General features: G+C 42.8%; 1 protein-coding gene across 3 annotated transcripts in view; it reads right to left on the bottom strand.

Moving 5' to 3' along the window:
• Window positions 1-17,677, bottom strand: part of TRIO (trio Rho guanine nucleotide exchange factor) — a 399,978-nt gene that overhangs the window by 238,836 nt on the left and 143,465 nt on the right. For all 3 annotated transcript variants that reach the window (XM_074945021.1, XM_074945022.1, XM_074945023.1), the window contains exons 3-6: window positions 17,547-17,661; window positions 13,322-13,514; window positions 12,443-12,955; window positions 5,248-5,370 (exon numbers count right to left, since the gene is read on the bottom strand). In XM_074945021.1, the coding sequence (XP_074801122.1) occupies window positions 5,248-5,370; window positions 12,443-12,955; window positions 13,322-13,514; window positions 17,547-17,661 (944 nt within the window). The remainder of the gene's footprint in view (window positions 1-5,247; window positions 5,371-12,442; window positions 12,956-13,321; window positions 13,515-17,546; window positions 17,662-17,677) is intronic.

Consider the following 17,677-nt stretch of genomic DNA (forward strand, 5'->3'; position numbering starts at 1 on the left):
GTTTGGAACTGCCTTGTTTCCCATTGCACACTTTTAATGTAAGTAGGGAAAACAGGGCCCACTGTGATCAAATGAGAGGCTAATGTTAGCTGATATACAACGGTTGTATTTTTTCAAGGTGGTGTGTGTCTTGGGCCATTTGACAACTGTATCCTCAAAGAGAATCTAAGTTCAGTAGTTTTATTTTAAAATGGTGTTCAGACAGGTGCTTTACTTGTGCTAAACACAGTGTACTGAAGACTAGTTTGTTCTTTTCATCTTTGGAGATGAATCATTTGGAATAGGTTACCCTGCAGTTAGGGGCAACACTAGTGTACAGAAAAAGGGTAATATATGCAGATGTGCTATCTCTTGTATTGCAAGGAAAAAGACTCAGCACTTGTCAAATTTATTCCTCTGCAGACTAAACACATGAAGTGTAGGTCATATACCCATAACTACACAGAAGGTTAACTATATCCAATTTAAAATAGCAATTTGCTTTTTGTTCTTATCCATACTTAAAACATTCAGCTGGCCCCACTCAGTCTCCTTGTGTATGCTCCTCTCCTCGGCATTTCTCACTGGACCCACAAAGAATCCCATTGGTCACAGCTTCTTCACTACTGCTGGACCCAGCTTGTGTTCTGGCAGCAAGCTTCCATCTAGCATTTATTCTGATTAATGGAAAACTAGAAAGTACAGCACCAGCTATGCCCGTCCATTTTTCTGGCTAAGACTGTTGGCTGAACACAGGCGATGCCTCATTCAGCAGTGAAGCAATTACCAGAGAGGGAACTCAGTGATGTTCAAGCTTGTTTTTTCAGGCATTATTGGTGGTTGGGGGGTGTTTGTTTGAAGGCTCTATTGTCTTGTTGAACCTGCAGCTGATTTGCTCTGAAATTTCATCTTGAAAAAGGAAGGACAGAAATGTTTATGAATCAGGTTCTGGACAAACATATTTATGAGACAAACTTCCATTTGCAAGCCCTATTCCCCCCCCGATTTGGATTTAGATTACTCCTACTGATGACAGAGCCATTACAACTTAATTCAGCAACAACTTACACCTCCAAAATCTCGTGCATATAGAGAAGCTGTACATACCTAGCAGCTATTTTATCACTTTTCCTCCCTTCCCTCTACTTTGTCAGGGAGATGCAGGCTGGTGCAAGGGAGAGACAATCATTTTTTTTTAAGTGAGAATATTTAATACATAATGTATGTAAGCTGCATATGATTACTGACAATTTTTTCAAATCGAGACTGTCAATTTACTGCTTACAAAGCATGTGACATTTCTGATGACTGCAGTTTTTATAGGCTTCGTTAAGATTGTCTGACGCTTTCCATGAAAGGACCCTGTTTTCAGTTGCCTTTAACTTTGCTCAACTTTAATTGTTCAGGCTGATAGTAGGTTTCATCCACAATGCTTCAGCCATTTCTCAAAGTGAGATTAAAGAAAAACATGTTTTGCCCACGTTGAAACAATTCTTTCAGCTGTTTCATTGAGAAGCTCTGGGCCTCCAGCAAAGGCTCAGGTGACGGGTGTCTTGCTAGCATCTGGAATGTGCCTTTGGCTGTTCCTAGGGTGAGCAGGTAGCAAGTGTGAAAAACTGGGACACTTTTTTTTTTTTTGCAGGGTGAGGGAGTATAGTTGCAGATATAAGACACAGCCCCTAATATCGGGACATCTGGTCACTCTAGCTGTTCCCATGAAAAAAACCAAAGTTGGCGCACGTGTAAGATTTGAAAAACCACAGTTTGCACATGTTTTATATAGGCTTTGTGAATTTTGGCAGCTAAATTCACAAAAAATTTAATCTTCACTGAATGTGCTCCAGCCCAGGGCTGCAGAAGCCAGGCAGGGCTTCTCCTGCAATTGCTTCTCCCAGCTGTAGTGACACCAGAACTGACAGCAGGGAGATTCTCTCCTGTGCTTACTGCCAACCCCCACCACTCTGGCACCCAAGCAACAGGGAGGAGGAAATCTCCTGTCTCTAATTCAGAGGGGATGCATGCCTGTAGGGTAGGGATCACTAGTGGGACAGGCTGGAATGGGCTGAGGCAAAATAGCTAACCACTAGAGAAGACTTGCCTACCGAGCCTGGAGTAGAACCCACAATAACCAACGGCCAACATTCCTCTCCTGTCAGCAAAGTCAGAAGTTCAGATATACCAGAATTAAGGTTGCTTGTGCAATCTTAATTTGGCCCCCTTGTGCAGATGCATAAACTGAAGTTATATAGCAGGGGTGGCCAAACCGCAGCTCGTGAGCCACATGTGGCTCTTTTACAGTTAAAATGTGGCTTGTGAAGCCTCCCCCGCCATTCTCCCCCGTCGGAGGGGGAGATTGGGGCTTCTGCCCTGGCGCAGGGCAGTGGGGCTAGTTTCTTCTGCTAGAGACAACTGGTGCCTGCTGTGGGAGGCACAATTTAAAAGGTTTGCCCCTCCCTCAGCAGCTTGAGTCACAACCTCCTCTTACCATCAGTGGCCCCTCCCTGCAGATCCCAGGTGTTAGCTCCGCATGGAGAGGTAGCGGCAAACAGCCGGAAGCTGCAGGAAGGGGCCACTGCCTTTAGCTCCGTGGCGAGAGGCAGCAGCCCCCGCACCACCACCACCCACAGAGTTCCCAGTTGTTTGCTGCTGCCTCTCCCCACAGCCACAGCTCCCAGCTTGCTGGCTCCAGCAGCTTTGCAGCATCATGTGACCGAGTGGGTCAGCAAACCCTGGCAAAAATCTGGGGTGGCGCGTGACTCCGTGTGCCCCCCCCCCATGCGTCACCTCTGGTTCTGAGCAATGGGGACGGGAGTCTCAGGGCTTCAGAAGGTGCAGGGCTTCAGCCCCAAGCCCCGGCAGGTGCCCCAGCTCTCAAACTTCTGAAGGTTGTCATATGCGGCTCAGAGGATCAGTAAGTTTGGCCACCCCTCTTACAGAGTCTTTTATTACATGATCACATACTAATTTTTCCACAGGACCCCTGCCTCATTCAGTACATAAAACAGATGATGATCTCTGAATGAGCAGATATTCAATAATTTGTTTTCTCTTCATGGTTCAAACTGTGTGACTTCTTAATAGCATCACACTTGTTTTTGAAAAAGTTCATCAAATTTACAATATAAAAGTATACATAGATTTATTTTTTCTACCCCTTTGTACTTGTCTACACTTGGAAGTTTACATTGAATAGCTGGTCCTGAAAAGGGTGGACTGATTTTAAGTCAAAAGAAACTTAAATCACCAATTTAAAATGATGATTTATTAGCAAGCAGGAAATGGATTTAAATCAATTATTTTAATCTAGTTTTGAATTTGTACTGTTTAGGTATTTCCTAAAGAAAGATGGATTTGCATTGGGTGGTAATAATTAAAACATGTTGACCTGCAGCTAAATATAGGCTTTCCACGAAATCTGGTGGAGGTTTTTTTGCTAACAAGGACGATACACTATATCTATATTCATTTGATTAAGCAATTATATAGCAACTTACATTTCTGCAGCTTCTCCGTATTTACATGTTTATGATGTTAGAAAACAGTGAACGATTCATTTCTTATTTACCAGATTATTTTGTGTTGAGCTCTATTTGGACGGAAATTCAAATTCAAATAAAATACACCAAAACAGAGTTTTATTTGATAAATTAAGTAAAATGATTTTTAAAGTGCTGGATACACAAGAAAAAAGTTTTGCAGTTTATATTAGCATGTTTGGCATTTAAATTAGCTATCTATTACACAAAGCAAGTATCTTTAGTTAGTGATCCAAACGGATTGTTTCTGGACACATATTGAATCTATTTCCCTATGTTAAGTACCCTCACACCTTCTTGTCAACTGTCTAAATGGGCCATCTTGATTATCACTACAAAAGTTTTTTTCTCCTGCTGATAAAAGCTCTTCTTAATTAATGAGCCTCTTACAGTTTGTATGGCAACTTCCACCTTCTCTGTATGTATATATATATATATATATATATATACATACACACACACATACATATCTTCTTACTATATGTTCCATTCTATGCATCCGATGAAGTGGGCTGTAGCTCACAAAAACTTATGCTCAAATAAACTGGTTAGTCTCTAAGGGGCCACAAGTCCTCCTGTTCTTTTTGCAGATACAGACTAACACGGCTGCTACTCTGAAACCTTTCTGGACACCATGCCCTACCTACATTTTAGAACGACTAGATCTCACCCTCTCATACCTACTTTTTAATCCATAACTCTGAAGATGAAAACAAGCTTTCCTGGTTTTTCAACTGCCAAGTGGTTTCTTAGCTTTGAATTAGTGATTGAACTGAACTAGCTGAAGAAACTGAAATCAAGAAAATAGTCTCTCTGTAGCTGCAGAAATGGCTCCTGATGTTTCGCTGGTTTAGCACTTTAAACTCTGGTTCCAGGTGCTTAGCCAGTAACTGAAACCAATTCAGTGGTCTGACTTGATTTAAAACTTGGCAGGCAAACATGTACTAATTATTATTTTTTATTCAATTTAAAATAGTTTAGGCTTTAACATAGGTTTATTTTAAAAACAAACCTGTATTTAATTTAAAACTTTTAAAAAATCTGTTGGTTTTTTTAAAAAAAAACATCCATTTTTGTCCACACTGAAAGTAAGTACCAATTCCATGAGAAAACATTTACTTCAACTTCATTCTGTTATGTCAGAATGATAAATGATCCCTTTTAAAAATGGAGGATTGTGAATACTGAGCTGACAGGCTCTTTTATTGAATAGTGAAATTTCTTACAAGTATTCAAACATAAGCTGGAGTCAATTTATGGGTTTTCATATAACTAATTCTGCCCACATTGTGCACCCATCGAGCATCATTCTTCATTTAAAGCCCTACATGTTTTCTCTGAAGTTGCTGGCAATTTCTAAAGCAATACTTGAGAATCCACTACTGAAATACTTGCTGCTAGTTGCCAAAGAACTATTCATTATCCGTATGCTGTACTTTCACCAATACTGACATGTGGTCTAATGGACAGGATACTGGGGGACTTGGAGTCCGAAGACCTGGATTCTATCATAGGTCTGCCATTGAACTGTGTGACTTTGGTAAAGTCACACTGCCGCTATGTCTATTTCCCCTCTCATCCTTTCTTCAGATTCTAAACTCTTTGGAGCACAGACCGTCTCTCACTGTGCATTTGCACAGAAACATGGTCCTGATTTTGGTCAGAGACTGTAAATGTTTCCATAAAATCCAACAGCTGTGCAAGAAACTGTTTTGCAAGTCATGTTTCTTACCATACAGTTCATGGCAAAGTGATTGTGCTGCGTCTGCAGCTCCATAGCGTGGGGGTGACTGGTTCCAATCTCTGTGTAACTATTCAGAAACAGACCTTTGTTGTGTGTGATCCAGTCAAACATCTACAAGAAAAACAACAACGAGATCACTCATTTACAATGCAATGACAAGCTATAAACAAGGAACATATGATTTCGCGTTTTACAAGAGACCCAGACCCTACAATAATGAGGCCTGAAGTTGCAGTTTATTTTTGCTACTTTGTTAATTTCAGTGTTAACCATCTCAAAGCTTTCTCAAACGAACAATCTCAGCCCAAAGATTGTATCACCCCATACTCTAGTTGAAGCAAAATCTGCTCCATTAAATTAGGGCCAGAGAAAAAATCTTTACTTGAAGTTTGAAGGTAATGCACAAAGACAGACTGCATGATAAAACATCTACCTTTTCGTGTTGCTAATCTTCTCAATGCTGGCTTGCTAAATTAAAAAAAAAAATTAAGACAAGCTATTAGAAGCCTACTTCTATACCTGCTCAAAAATATAATTTTAGTTATGTAATTGCCTGCAGTCACAGCCACGTTTTATTTGTATTACAGCAGTGCAGCTTAAAGCCTAGGCATTTATACAAAATATAAATGTTCAAGTACACGATCACAACTTCCTCCATTTTTGTCTTAAATACAATAGTCACAAAATCCTACATTATGACAATGCCAAGGTTTTTTAATTCAGCATAAATGCAGGAAATGCAAGTTACACTCCCAACCACCATCTAAGCGAGAAGTTGGTGCAACTGATGTATCTTGAATTATTGGCTACATTGTTAAGCGTGACTTCAAATACAGCATTCAAGGTGTAGATGAGTTAATGCTGTATTTCCTTCACTTTTTAATTGTCGTGTGTGTGTGTGTGTGTGTGAACAGAATTAACATTCACATAGATTTTTTGCATGCAATGTATATATATATATATAATTTGATGCTGGGGAGCCGTTCAGTTTTTTGCCGGTGAAAAGTGAAGCCCTACAGAGAACAAGCAGCACGGCAAAAAACAGATGCAGAGCTTGATTCCCTGCTGTGATCATCAACTCCTCCATAATTCTAAACTGAAGAGACCACCTGCTCTCCGAGCTGGGTGAAAAGGATTCCTTGATGAAAGAACACAGCGAGGAACCAAAAGTGCTGCCAAGTTGAAAATATCAGCCTTAATATATGTAGGTTACCAAAGCAACACTAGTAACTTCAGTTCTCCATTCCTCCATGAGCTGGGAACACAGAATATATTGTAAGTGGCTGGGTTGCATGTCAGGAGCCAGGAGCAGGAAGAGCCAAGAGCATGGCAGCTTCAACGTGAGGGCAGTCCAGACATACCTGAGCAAAGAGGTTGAATATTTAGAAGGAATAATCTCAGGTCTGCGTGAGCCACATCTGCAGACTTGGTGTTTCTAAGCCTGCATTTGGGGGTTCATTGGAAACTCAGACCTTACAACCATGCTGGCACATCCAAACTGCTCTATGCAGACCCACGTCAGAACTTCAGCTTCTGTGGGTGTTTAGCATCATATCCCAGAGTTACTAGCTCTCTAGCTAGCTTAAGCTGCTCTGTGCTTGGTTATGGGAGAACTTGTCTGTGGAAGTTGACAGGAAGTATTTTGCATGGTTTTAGCCCACCAACACATCCAACCAAGGCATTTTGAGTCTGCATGCTCCCAGCAGTCAAAGCCATCCACATGGATTCCGACTCGGCGGAAAAACTTTTCCACCTCATGCTGCCAATCAGGCAGAGCGTCTGCAAGATGCTGGTGGACATTAAAGTAGCAGTTTGTGAGCTGCCAAAGGCACCTCTCAGAAGGGGGTACTGACATGCCAGCCATGACCCAGCTGATGCTGCTCATGCCTGTTGCCTTAGCCACAGACTCCCTCTATGTAGACCAGAGCTTCTGGAGCAGGTCCACAGCACAGACTGGTGGGTTCACATCATCAAACAGACCTGGAGTGACTAGCAAAGCACAGTCCTTTGACATGAAGAAACAGATGCTCCTGGAGGTATGCAATCAGCTTGCCCCATCCTCCAGTGTCAGTACACCGACATGAGGGCAGCCAAGCCAGTCCAGAAGCAGGTCACCATAGCCATCTGGAAGCTAATACCCCAGCCTAATACAGGTCCATGGCTAGCCAGCTTAGAATTGGCAAATCACTGTGCGAGTTGTTGTGGCAGAGGTTTGAGAGGTGATCAGGACTGTGAAGTACTGAAAGTTGGTAGGCACTACATATGTTACTGCACAATGTCTGGGAGGATAAGGGGAAACCTCTTCTAGTAGACTCAGGACACTCCTGGATTTCTGCACTGGCATACACAGCCAGACAGTGCACAGGTCATAACGGGTGCAGGATCCAGATGTCCCACAGAAATTAGGGATGCTTTGTGTGCCCACATACCAGGTTTGCATGATGCCATGCATAAGGGGGAATTAAGTGCTATTTTAAGTCATGCTCTGTATGAGTGAAAGCCAGCTGTGGGATTTTTATTTTTATTTTTTTATTTTTAAGTGTGTTGGTAATATGAATTCTGGAAACACTTTCATGAAATGTATGGAGATGTTATACATTTTATGACTATTGGCCAGGTACTTCAACTCAGTCTATGGATTACTCTGACGTTTGTAAAATTTTATTATGAAATTTACTGAGAATGGGCATGTGATGACCTTTATTAATGTTTGCCACTTAACATTACATCTAATAAAACTTGAATTCCACACAAGGCTACAGTAGCAAGACTTTATTTAATACATGTATTAAGATACAAATATAAGAAACAGAAAAGCAGTCCAGCTGCCCTCAAAACATACAACACAATAACCAAGTCATGTGCAAGAAGAGTGAAAGGTGCATGTTACCAAAAGACATGGCCAACTATTCCTGGGTGGCCTCTCCTTGACTTTCTGGTGCATTTTACACATGTGGGCTGCAACTAGACTTGAATGGATGAATCCAGAGGGTACATCTGCCCATTCCACGTGCTACTGTTCGTTGCCTGTGACATGATCCAGCCAACTGCTGAACTGCTACACAGTCTGCAGGACACAATAGTGTGGAGGGAATTCAGGGCATGGGGCTAAAGCTGGAAGTGGCAACAGAACCTGCAGTGTGGTAGCCATGAGTAAAAGTAATAGCTCGAACTGTTCCTTCTGCTGCACTATCTTCCTTCTTCAACCTCAAGGCATGCTCCATTAATCTATCTGCCAATCCTTGCTCACGCTGTGTATCGTCTCTCTTTTTCCACTCTTCTCTCATCCTTATCCTTCTGATATTTCATTGGGTGCTTCTGGAACTCTATCTGCTGATTCATTCTATCTAGAATCTCTCCCACCAGCTCATCTCAGATTTTCTGCTTACCAGCAGAAGGTAGGTCCACTCCCCCAGGCTCCTAGTGCTGTGTATTTGCCCTACAGAGGTGGAAGGGTCTTGGGGGGGGGGGGGAGGACACGACATTATTGTCCAGTCATGATAAAAATTATATTTTCCACTTTATCAAAGGGGCTGCTTTAATTCAAGGTCAAAACATGTTACTTTCATCAATGGACTGTTTATTATTCACACAAAAAACACTGGCCATTGAAGATCTCCTCCGGAGCAGCACTGAAAGTTATCATACATCATGGCAAGAAATACATAAAAAATTAATCTATTTTCCTTTCATTTTTCCATGATTGGGAGGGAGAACTTATAAGTGGTCTACTTACTGGCCATGGATTTTTCAGTCCTTTCAGGCAGGGCAAGCTCTGGAAAACATTGATATTCTGGAAGTCCCTGAGTGGAAGTGTGAACTTCGTTCCAAGCCAAGAGAGGACAGCCATCTGTCTATGCTAAGATCTGTTTAAGCTTCTAGTGCCCAACATATGGAGGGGCTCAAGAGTAAGGCTAAGATTTTGTCACGGAGGTCATGGAAGTCACCAAATCTGTGACTTCCAGAGACCTCCGTGATATTTTCGCTTCAGCCCCAGGGTGGCGGTGACGGACCTGTCAGCTGACGGGCGACACCCTGCAGCTTCCAGCCGGCATGGGCAACGGGGTCCCCCTGGCAGCTCAGAGCCACCGCTGTAAGCAGCAGGGACCCCCGCAGCTCGGAGCTGCTGCCGCAGGGGGACCCCACAGCTACAAGCTATTGCCGAAGACACTGTGGGCAGAACCCACAGCTCCAAGGTGCTGCTGGAGGCAGGGAGGACCCCACGCTGAACTCTGGAGTCCCAGCAGCAGTGGGTGCTGGATCCTCCTCCTTCCCCATTTTGTCATAGTTATTTTTAATAAAAGTCAGGGACAGGTCACAGGCTTCCATGAATTTTTGGTTATTGCCCCTGACCTGTCCGTGACTTTTACTAAAAACAGCAGTGACAAAATCTTACTCTTGAGTTCGAGATGCAGCCCTGATAAGTATACCCAGCCCTGGAAAGAAATCAATCATCTGGAGTTCCTACTCAGTGAGAAGTTTGTTTGTTTTAATCACCAACCAGCAGTGGGTGAAAATTTGTAGTAAAATCAATAAGGTGCTGATTTAGCATGGAGACACAGTACATCCTCCTTACAAGCATCCTGTGTCCGTGCATAGACCCAAATGGCTGCCAGCCCATGGGGACTCCTAACACAGACAGCTACCATCTGCTGTAATTTGGACTCCTATTTAAGCCAGCTATGGACCAAAATACACATTGGCATTTTGTTTGGACTCCTAACAGCCAGCTTTTTGGGGGACTCAGTTAACAGAACAGTATGGGCATGGCCAATTTATAAGATGCACTGTATTAGATTGGAAGAGTACGTGAGGTTAATTGTGGGGCCCCAATGAATCCTGGTAACAGCCATTAACTAGCAAAAATTTTATGATAACCGCTCAACTTTCTTACTCATTTTACGGTATCCATTTTGAATCCTAAGTGGTGATGGGAGGAAAGCGGGGGGAGCTAAGGGAAGGGCGTGGGTTCTGCCATGACCAGAAGCACATCCAAACCCTGACTGGTATTCATAACGTAATAGACATTCCTCCCTTCCGTATATTAACAAACATGGGGGCAGAAACTTATCAGATTCTACAGCGGGCTGCTCCCAAGGGCTGTCCCCCCGCTCAGCACAGTCATGCACCATTGTGTGCTCAGTGCACACCACAGTTGCCAGTACCTGGATGAATTTCTCATAAAAGAGGCAGGAGGACAGTGAGTTCCCAAAAAGTTCTGTTGACATCCTTGAATCTGCAGTATGTGGTCTTCAGACACTGGCCCAAGTCCAGAAGGGTTCCTGGCCTACTCAGACTAATTTTTGTGTGTGTACTGAAAGGGGTTTGGGTTTCAACCTGGTTCAGAGCCCAGGCTTCATGTGCTGTGAATACGTACTCTTAAGGCAGTGGTTCTCAACCCGCGGCCCAATCAGCACACAGCTGCGGCCTATGTGACATCCTCAGGGCCATACAGGTAGTATTGTGTGGATGAGGCCCACATAACAGATAGAGAGCTGCATATGTGGCCCACAACGGTAAATAGGTTGAGAACCACTGTCTTACGGTCTTATCTGCACTAGAATAAAAAGGTGTGTGTATTAGAACATATTAGCTAGCACAGACACATTTTATAAGTTTAGCGTGCTGCCTTTAAAACTTGCTGAGCTGCTTAGCACTTTAGCTAATTAATACCCACATCTTTTTTCCTAGTCTAGACAAGAACAAAGAAACAACATTAACCATCACTGAGCACAGCTACCCATAGGAGCACATCCCAGAGGTGAACAATCTCAGCTTTATCAACTCATAACCCACCTAATTCCAGTCTTTGGGAAATAGAAAAAATGGAAGAGATTTTTTTCTGACAGACTGAAAAGACAGAACTCTGAGTGATTGGCATAAACCCTACAACCAAAACTTTTAAGCAGGAGCTAACAATATGAATCAGGAGCTTTTCAGGTAAGACAATAAAGGAAATAGTTGTCAAGTGCCATATTTAGGTGTCTTAAACATTAACTCTTCCTTCATATGTTCGCTGTACAAAATTAACACAGCAAGAAATTTGCAGCTTTGTAGGCTTTCAATCCCTGCAAGAGTAACTGAATTAACACATTTCTAAGGAGATATGGGGCATCGCGAATGCTGGATGACAGAGAGCATTAAATCTTGGTCAGATTTTTTCTGTGAGTGTGTTTTTGAGCTAATGTGCACCATCCCCCCAATTCCTGCATGGCAGAAACAGCTTCTATTTACTTTTTTAATAATTTTCCTTTGGTCATAGATCATAAGAAGCGGCATCTCCAGGAGAAATTATAACCTGAGCATTTTAGAAAATGGGCCAAAACCACGCTCCAAGTGTTTTGGCAGTCTAATTTCAGCCTCTCTTAGGAAGAAACTACTATCTTTCTAGAAAGCTTCTTGATCAAATATATAGTGGTCATCAGTTTCTAGTTATGTCCCATCTTCTGACGCAGAACTGCTTTTACTCTAATGCACGTAACTCTTTACCCCTTACCAAACAAACCCTGGTAATACTATGAACACAAATGTGAAGTGAGCGCTGTACCTATGGCCATTCATTAGGCTTCCCCACTAGGGCGTGCACTCTCTTCAAAGGAGATATTATCAACCACTAAAAATGAATCTCAGGAAATTAGACAGCACATCCGTCCCGCCCAGTAATTAACACAGGACTCTTAAACATGTCAATGTAGGCATCTTTTTCCCCCTCCTGTAGTTCAGGAGAGCTTAACTCATTCTGACCACTTACAGACTGAGCAAGAGTCACTCAACAGGAAACGGAGATGATGCATCCCTGCATTCATCCTGCTGCAGCAGAGGGCCATTACTCTTTAACAGTATGCACATTCATGTTGTGCCAGAAAAAATACCATCCTAAAATAAACTTACTGCAACTGAAGTGTCTGTGTGTCACTCAAAACCCAAATCCCCCTCCGTTAATCAAGTTCACTGAAACACCAATTATCCACACTAGAAACTGAGTTCAGAAAATACTAAAAGCCACTCTGAATACAACACTCCCCCCACCTCAATGGAAAGTTGTAGTTAGTAGTTCTTAGAGAATGTTTTCCAGCTTTCATTGGCACTTTTTTTCTTTTTTTTTAAATCAGGCAAGACCAACCTAAGTACCTTGACGCTGATGGTGCATGTTTGTTTCCCCTTTACCCCACAGCCCTTTTACCTTTTCAGCATCCTGCTCAAACAGCCTGAGCTGAAAACATTGGTCCAGTTTCAACTTCCGCACATGCCACATCTGATGCAGATGCTGCCGAGTTGAGTGCAGCCGGTCCAACATGGTGGATACTTTGGGTAAAAGGTTCTGCAAGTCTGCGTTCCCTGACCCAGAGTTCTTTTTGGGGAAACTTTCACTGCTCTGTATCCGCTGGAGCAGCTTTTGTCCTTCCAAGTCAAGGTCCTCAATAGGGGCCTTAATGACTTTCTTCTTCAATTGTGAATGCTCCTCAATCATATTTCGAGCACCCTCCAAGTCCTGAGGCAATTCCTTTTTAGCCAGTATATCCTGCAGTTCCTCCAATCTGGACAGCATATGGGTTGCACTGCTAATGTAGTCCTCAAAGGCAACTCTGATTTCGATCCATTCCTCATGGTTATACTCTAAACAGCCATCAAATTCTGGAGTTAGCTGAGAGGGGTCAACTACTTTGGTAAGGCCTTCCAGAGATACCATGTTAGTCTAAAACACAATGAAGAATATTGCAATCACAAATCTGGTGCATTTGGAAAATACAGTGAAAATACAGTTCAGAGCATCTAGTTAATATTGTCTGTGCTCGTATTTTGAACAATATATAACATTAAAAACAACCAAGGCAACACACAATGCTTTATTTACAAAGCACAGGTGGCCTTAGAAACCACAAATCTAACATGAGATTAAAAACAGACCCACACTTCTTGCAGTCCTGCAGCTTGATTTAGCTCTCCTCCCATTTAAATGCCAAGGTTCAGCTCAACTATTTTTAATAAAAACCTGAGCTAGGTGGACCAAAACTCCCCAGGAACTAAGCAGTAAGCCTACATTTTTCTATCTTGCTATTACCTCAAATTCAAACTTAGAGCTGCCAAAGTTAGTCCTTTGTTTTTGCCAGAAGTTGTCTGGCTTGATTATCAGTGCAACATGAATACAACAGGGAAAGGATTCCTGTAAAATCTTCAGCAGAGGCTTAATAGAGTCCCATTTAGATCCACGCATGTCTACAATCACTGTGAATCCTCGTTTACAAACTTCTTCACTGGAGGGAGAAAAAAGAAAAGAAAATGTTAATATGCACTATTACAAGTTAAAGGTCAAATTAGGCTTCTCTTGTTCCATCACAACACTTGGTAATTCAGTTACCTGTGTAACAGCAGCAGGATTTGGCCTAAATGCTTACTATCGGACGTACTAACCAGGTCTAGAACTACACCCTGGTAAAGGAAGCACAAAACTTGCTCTTAGTCAAGATTAATTTTTTATTTCCAAGCTCTCTATGTAGTTATCGTTTTTCAGCCTTGTTGTGAATCAGCAGAGCAGCAAGCATATTCACAAGTTGTTTTTCAATGCTGTACTAGTATCATTCATTTTGTACATCTATATTTTATTCTCTTAGGCTGTACCCCCATGGAAGGATACACAGTCCACGTTAGCAGCAAAATGCATTAATAAATACCTGATTTTTTTATCCCTTGTGCACATCAATGACATACCTCTTCGTGTCCGGAGAGAGGGGATACCCAACTGTGCTATGCAAATTAACTGGATGAGTCTCAAACAAAAATGCATGAAGACAGTTAAATAGGTATCTAGGAAAGATGTGTCCAATATTAAACATTAGCAGTGCTGTGGACCCAGACTAACCAACCGAAGAGTTAAGTATAATCTAAAAGTAGCTGATAAAAAAAGTTTTCCAGGCTGCTGAGGAAAAAAGTGACGTCTACCCATTGGTAAAATGTGAGCTGAGTTTTACTGGCTGAGCAGAAAGCGACCTGACACTCTATCATTTCCGCTACAATCACCGTGGAAATTACTGATTTCCACTACAATCATCGTGTTGTCATTAATACACAGGGGTGAGTCAACTATCTTGGGATAAGGGGTTACGGCACTACAGAGTTTCTTCCGCCTGTAGCACCAAATGGACACTCTATGGGACTATTTGAGTGGAAATCAGACTACTGGAAGCCCTTGCCCCATCCCTCCCCCAACCCATCTGGGCCATCCCACTCTGGCCAAGCACCTCCTTCCTTCCCCTCCCCATATACTGAGTGACCCGGTGGCAAACTGACAAATTCATTGTCATAATGACCAGAGTGCCTCTATAGGCTGGTAGTTGGGTCTCCCAAAGCCACTGGTCTAAAAGTTGTAAGGAGGGTGCTACCACCACCACCCCAAATGCCTATTTGTGACTCTAGCCCTTTATAAACACCAGAATAAAAATCAATTTCAGGTCAAACAAACATTTTCATTTAAATTCTTCCCCATACACTGATTTTTTGATTCACTGACATTTTCTGCAATTTTTGGATTCAGTTTGGGGAACGGGGGGGTTGGGTAGGTGTGGGAGCCCCGGGGGCCCTGTCAGGGGATGGGGGTGTGGATAGGTAGGGCAGACAGGGGACAGGAGCCGTGGGAGGTCCCGGGAGGGGGCAGTCAGGGGACAAGGAGCAGGGTGGGTTGGATGGGTCGAGGGTTCTGAGGGGGGCAGTCAGGGGGCGGGAAGTGGGAGGGGGCAGAGGGCCAGTTTGCGGAGGCACTGTTTGCGGAGGCACGGCCTTCCCTACCCGGCCTTCCATACCATTTCGCAACCCTGATGTGGCCCTTGGGCCAAAAAGTTTGCCCATCCCTGTTTAAAGAATTTGCTCATCAATTTTTGTGCAGCAAAGCAGCAGCTTGATTTAATCCTTACCTTCTACATTTTTTAACTTAAGGCTATGGCTCAGATCACCTTTAGGTTTATTCATTACCTATCACTCTCAATTTAAGTTTCCTAAAGAACAGTCAAACTGAATGCTGGTGTGAAACCAATCTGCTCATAGAAAAAAAATTAGACACAAACATATCCATATTTATTAGCCATGAACAAAAGCAAAATAAAAATTGCCATAGTGGAACTCACAAAGAGTGAATTTATGACAAGATTTTCAAAAGCATCTACTTAATTGAGAGTACAAGTCCCAATGACTTTCAATGGAACTTGTGCTCCTAATTCATTTTTGAAAACTAAGCCTTAATCCAGTAGTCGTTCCCTGGAAGTGGTCTACTCAGAAAAAGATAAAACCATGCTGCAGCTGGACTTCAACTGGGGTGATAACTGAGAGAAGACAACACTGCCCAGGCTTATCTGTTTATACCCTGAAGCACTGCTATTGTTACCCACTTTAATAGACATATCTTAGCACAGTGGCCTTTCACTTGCTGCTGTAAGTACACGGAGGGAACAAGGGAGGTCACTGCTTCTCTATTGCACTTGTTCCTCCTCCACCCTGAATAGGAAAGGCATTGCTCCCAGCTACAAGGGGCTGGGGAGCCCCCTAACATTAACTGACAGCGGATCCTAGGCTCTAAAACTGACCTTCCTCTCCAACAAAATCTTCCGTTTAGCACCTTAATGGTCCTTCTACTTAGTGGCTGCAATAGCTACCTTCCTCTTCCGCTTACTCCCTCAGAACTCTAGCCAGTACCACTTTGCACCTTCCCTATCAAATCCTGCTGAGAGTCTGTGGCTTTCCTCACAACTTGTTTTGGGAAGGAACAGGTGGTGGGGCAAAGATAACAGCTCTCTTCTGCTCACTTGGAGCCCAACTCAGGCGTAGCACCAGCAGCCGTTTCCAGCCCGGAACACATTCATGAATACAAGCCTCCAACACCTTTCTAGCCCCTTGAGAGAGTTCAGACACCTAGGGTGAAGTCTCTTGTCCATTAAAGCTAGTAGCTTTGGCATACGTATTCAGTTCCCAGCACCCTGACATTGTGTAAACCACTTAAACACAGGAGTAGCAAAGCATGTGAACTACCTCAAAATTCAAAAATTATTGTGTAACAGACAAACAGCCTGTCAGAAATAAGTAAGAGTCACGTAATACAAGGATTCTGCCAAAAGACTCAGGTGACATTAGGAATAGCATGCGTTAGAGGATTGTTTAGCCCCCTACCACATCATAAGTTACAGTGGCTTGTTTACACAAACTTGCGCCAAAACAAATCTGTTTTAATGCACACTTTTTTGGGTCTGTTTTCAGTTTGTGTATAAGCTAGCCCTTACTATCTGTAAGACACAGCTCTTTTTTACCACTTTGGCAGTTTAAAAGTGCTGTACAGCCAGACAGTTCAGCCATCGGGGGTAACACTCGTTTAATGAGACTTCCCTGGATGTAGAAACTGTTTTTCAATTCTTTCTTGGAACCCGCACCATAGGAGGCCTTGTGGCTTTGTACTGCTGCCTTCCAGCTATTCTCAGCTATTAGAGCCTCTCCTTTGGGTCAGACAGCTGAGGTGATGAAAGCAGGCTTAGGGCTAATTTAACTCACACCAGGGTTGGCAGGCCTTAGCTGGACCAGAATAAAGGGCATACAGTAGTCATCTTTGTCCCCACTCTGTCCTGCACTGAGCATAGCTCAGCTGAAGCAGGGGTTGGGGCAGATACTTTTCTTTAATACCAGCTCCAATTTGTGTATTTTTGATGGTGTTTTTCGTTGTGTTTCACAGCATATAAGATGTCCAAGTTACCATGGTGTACTATGTTATTATTCAAAGGGATATTCTTTATAGTTTTACATATTGCTTTCTTCTTAGGCCTTGTATCAACAAGTTTGTTCAGTCAGTTAATTGTAACTGTGCTAGTTCAAGACCTGTTAGCAACTACGGTAGACTTCAATACCACTAAAATGTGTTAACAGGTCATGGTCAACCCAAGGAGGCGGCTGAGGTGTTCAACGCTAGCAACACTAGGTACGAACGTGGTTTTTAAATCAACTTTTTTCCCTATTTTTGACAAGTCCTTTGAGTGATGATCTCAATATTTCAGAATGCAAGCACCCCTGTATGACCATCTAGAGACCACTGCCTACTCCCAGCTGACATGCAGCAGCCAGTCTGCCAGCAATCCATGTTCCACAGGCAGCCCCATTTGCTGTTATGTCTTTTTCTAAGCAGCTTAAAGACAGTGAGGGGTGTGAACTTGCATCGCTCCTTAACCCATTTCATTTCATAACCAGGAAGGATGCTGCAACACTAACCAACAATTTCAGCGTAAAGTTTGAAAGCTTAACGGGTGATTAGCTCTTACCTAGGGATACAAGCTAAGTATGATATTAGTCTCCTAAGGTCCTCTTGTCGTATTCTATCATGGTTGCTGCGAGCTGGAAATGTTAGAATGGGGCCTCCACGTTTATCTCTGCCACCTGAAAAACAAGATTT

This window comes from Natator depressus, chromosome 2 (genome assembly GCF_965152275.1).
Source record: "Natator depressus isolate rNatDep1 chromosome 2, rNatDep2.hap1, whole genome shotgun sequence".
Classification (NCBI taxonomy): domain Eukaryota; kingdom Metazoa; phylum Chordata; order Testudines; family Cheloniidae; genus Natator; species Natator depressus.